Below are 3,328 nucleotides of genomic sequence, written 5' to 3'. Positions count from 1 at the left end.
TCTCCGTTTGGCCTCAGGCTGCCCGGTTTCCCGCCTCGCTCAGCACGCCCGCCCCCCCCCAGACCTGCTCCTCCGCCTCCGGGCCGCCTTCTCTCAGCCTCGCTGCTGCCTGCTTTCAGCCCACGTCGTCTCCTTGCAGGTCCATGGCCAACCTCTCCATCCTGTTCGGGCAGGTGAGCTGCAGAGAAGGGTCTGGGGGTGTGGGCCCGGGATCTGGGCTGGAGTCCCGCAGCCACCCACGTAACTTGCATGCTGCGGAAACCAGGCGTCCGGTGAAGGGGACGCCATGAGCTCTTCCCGCCCGGGTCGGCCAGGAGATGCTGCCCCTTCCCTCGGACCCAGGCCTCCCTCACCCCAGACTCGAACCCCTCCCCAGGTGGTGCGGGGGCTCAGCGCAGGCGCCCGCGTCTTTGAGTACATGACCCTGAGCCCCGGCATCCCGCTCAGCGGGGGCTGCAGCCTGCCTCGGGAGCACCTGCGCGGCTCCATCACCTTTCACAACGTCTCTTTCAGGTCGGTGTCAGCCGCCTCCTCTCCTCTCTGGGCTGAGGGCAGGGGAGGGGGAGGTCTGGGGACCCGTAGGGCAGTGTTCCCCTCTGAATAAACCCCCCTCCAGGGCTCAGGGAGACTTGAGAGTTCAGGAGGGACCAGGTGACAAGGGTCCAAGAACCTGGTGCGACCTGAGGGTCTCTCGCCTCCCACCAGCTACCCCTGCCGCCCCGGCTTCCCTGTGCTCAGAGACTTCAGCCTCACGCTGCCCCCAGGCAAGATCGTGGCCCTGGTGGGCCAGTCCGGGGGAGGTAAGAGGGGCCCACTACCCCCCCCCCGCGCACCTGCGACTCCGCACCTGGAACCACCCAGTGTGGCAGGAGGGGCCCCGCTTTCCCGGAACATGCTCTGGAAACCCAGTCTCCTCCCCTCCCTGACCCCCAGGAAAGACCACCGTGGCCTCTCTGCTCGAGCGCTTCTACGACCCCACGGTGGGCATGGTGACACTGGATGGGCAGGACCTGCGCACCCTCGACCCCTCCTGGCTCAGGAGCCAGGTCATCGGCTTCATCAGCCAGGTGAAGCTTGTTCTCAGTCCTGCGGCCCTTGAGGGGGGGGGGCGGGTGGGCTGTCTTCACTGGTCCTGGTGTTCATTCACCGGGTCCCAGCTGCTGCAGCTCTGCCTTGGACTCTGTTCCTCAATTTAAGAGATCCCATGGGGCGGTCTTTTTAGGATCTCTGACAGCTCGTGGCATCCAGAAGGTCAAATTGTAATAAAATCTTATTGGCCGTCTTCCCAGAGTAGGGCGCCCTGCCCGGCCAGCTGGTCTTGCTCTCCTAGCCGCCTTCCCGAGGGGCCCTGTGTCCTGCAGCGAGCTCGGCCTCTCCCCACTCTTGATGGGTCTCTCTCTGACCTGTAACTCTGAACCTCCCTACCTGCCCTCCACGGGGTCCTGTTGTGGCCAGAACTCTCCTGATTACACCCTTCAGGGGTTCGGAGCAGAGTTGAGATGTTTCCTGTGGTTCCCCCCACCTCCTGCCCCCAGGAGCCCGTCCTGTTTGGAACCACAATCATGGAGAACATTCGTTTCGGGAAGGTGGACGCCTCTGACGAAGAGGTTTACGCAGCCGCCCGGGAAGCCAATGCGCACGAGTTCATCACCAGTTTCCCGGAGGGCTACAACACCGTCGTGGGTGAGTTCAGGCATGGCGTCCTACACGGCCCTGGGGGCCCACATGGGCGGGAGTGCAGGGGGGCGGGAATGCGGTCATGGCCTCAGGGGAGACCAGACCGGGACTGTGGCCTCGAGGGACAGAGGCGGCTCTCCGGGGACAGAGACCATGCTGGGGTGGTTCAGGCACAAGCCGGCTGCAGGGACAGGAGCGTGGCAGGGATACACATGATCCATGACGTGGGGACTCTTCAGAGTTCACCACGTCAACCCCCGAGACCTGACCAGAAGCACAGGGAATCAATCTCTTTCTCTCTCTGGGTTTTATCCTTTAATGAAAGGTGTTTCCACTTTTATCCACAGGGATGGTTTTGGTTGAGCACATCTCTGTTCTGACTTACCCAGAAGAGGGCTCTGGTGGTTCTAGAACATTAGAACGTTGTAGCATCACACGAGAATCTTCACGTCAAAGCTTGCAGCTTTGTGTGTTCCTCTCAGAGGTTCTCTCTTCAACCTCTGGGCTCGTGTCCATTATCCAGAGTCTCTTGGCTCTGTTGCAGAATGTTCCAGCATGTCTCATGGTGCTGGACATGTCCTACTCTTTGTGACAGGCTGCCAGGCTCCTTTGTCCATGGGATTCTCCAGTCAAGAATACTGGAGTGGGTTGTCATTTCCTCCTCCAGGGGATAACCCACGTCTCCTGCATCTCCTGAATTGCAGGCGGATTCTTTACCCCTGCGCCACCTGGGAAGTCCTCTCATGGTGCAGGCATATCTAAAGTTCTCAACTCTCTTTTTTTGGCCACACCTTGCTTCACACAGGATTTTAGTTCTCTGACCAGGGATCCAGCCGGCATGCCCTGCAGTGGAAGCACAGACTTGTAACCCCTGGGCCACTGGGGAAGTCCCTCTCAACTCTTCTTGACACTTAGGTCTCAGTCAGGGCTTCCCTGATGGCTCAGATGGTAAAGAATCCGCCTGCAATGCAGGAGGCCCAGGTTCGATCCCTGGGGCGGGAAGATCCCCTGGAGAAGGGAATGGCTACTCGCTCCAGTATTCTTGCCTGGAGAATCCCATGAACAGACGAGCCTGGTGGGCTACAGTCCATGGGGTCGCAGAGTTGGACAGGACTGAGCAACTGACACAGTCAGGCCTCGATCTGCTGAGCTCAGCCTGCCCCGTCGAGCAGCCATCCTTTGAGGTCCGTGTTTCTTGCTGCTGAGGCTCTGCTCCTTGGACGCTGCCCTGCCTGGAGGAGCTGGCCCTCCCTCTCCCTCTGGCACCTGCTCTGTGACTGTCGTCACCTGGAGGCTCTTCTTGGTGCTCAGTGTGCCACCTCTGCTGTTCTCTGTGGGCGTTTTGGACTCCACATGTGGTCTTTCCAGAATGTCCAGGGGTAGGGTGGACTCCCGCTATTCTGCCACCCGAACTCCAGGAGCCACGTCTGGGTCCAGCAGGGACCCAGGAGGCCAGGAGAAGGCGGCTAGAGCTTCAGGGCCAGGGCAGGTGGGCCCGGGCCCGTCGTGGCTCCGAGCTGTGCCCTGGTGCGAGGTGGAGCCTGGCCTCCTCGGGCGTCACTGCGCCCCGCTGTGTGCACAGGGGTGGGGGATCAGGGTGCTACCAGGCATCATGCCTGCCCTCTCCCCACCTCCTGCCCCCCAGGTGAGC

General features: G+C 61.3%; 1 protein-coding gene across 1 annotated transcript in view; it reads left to right on the top strand.

Annotated features, from left to right (window-relative positions):
- The window catches only part of ABCB8 (ATP-binding cassette, sub-family B (MDR/TAP), member 8), a 17,742-nt gene that overhangs the window by 11,396 nt on the left and 3,018 nt on the right, over nucleotides 1-3,328 (top strand). Inside the window, exons 10-14 of the mRNA XM_010857363.1 lie at nucleotides 140-173; nucleotides 377-513; nucleotides 706-800; nucleotides 934-1,067; nucleotides 1,536-2,050. Coding sequence (XP_010855665.1) covers nucleotides 140-173; nucleotides 377-513; nucleotides 706-800; nucleotides 934-1,067; nucleotides 1,536-2,050 — 915 coding nt within the window. The remainder of the gene's footprint in view (nucleotides 1-139; nucleotides 174-376; nucleotides 514-705; nucleotides 801-933; nucleotides 1,068-1,535; nucleotides 2,051-3,328) is intronic.

This window comes from Bison bison, unplaced genomic scaffold (genome assembly GCF_000754665.1).
Source record: "Bison bison bison isolate TAMUID 2011002044 unplaced genomic scaffold, Bison_UMD1.0 scf7180017864379, whole genome shotgun sequence".
Classification (NCBI taxonomy): domain Eukaryota; kingdom Metazoa; phylum Chordata; class Mammalia; order Artiodactyla; family Bovidae; genus Bison; species Bison bison.
This window is presented reverse-complemented; position numbering and strand designations above follow the sequence as displayed.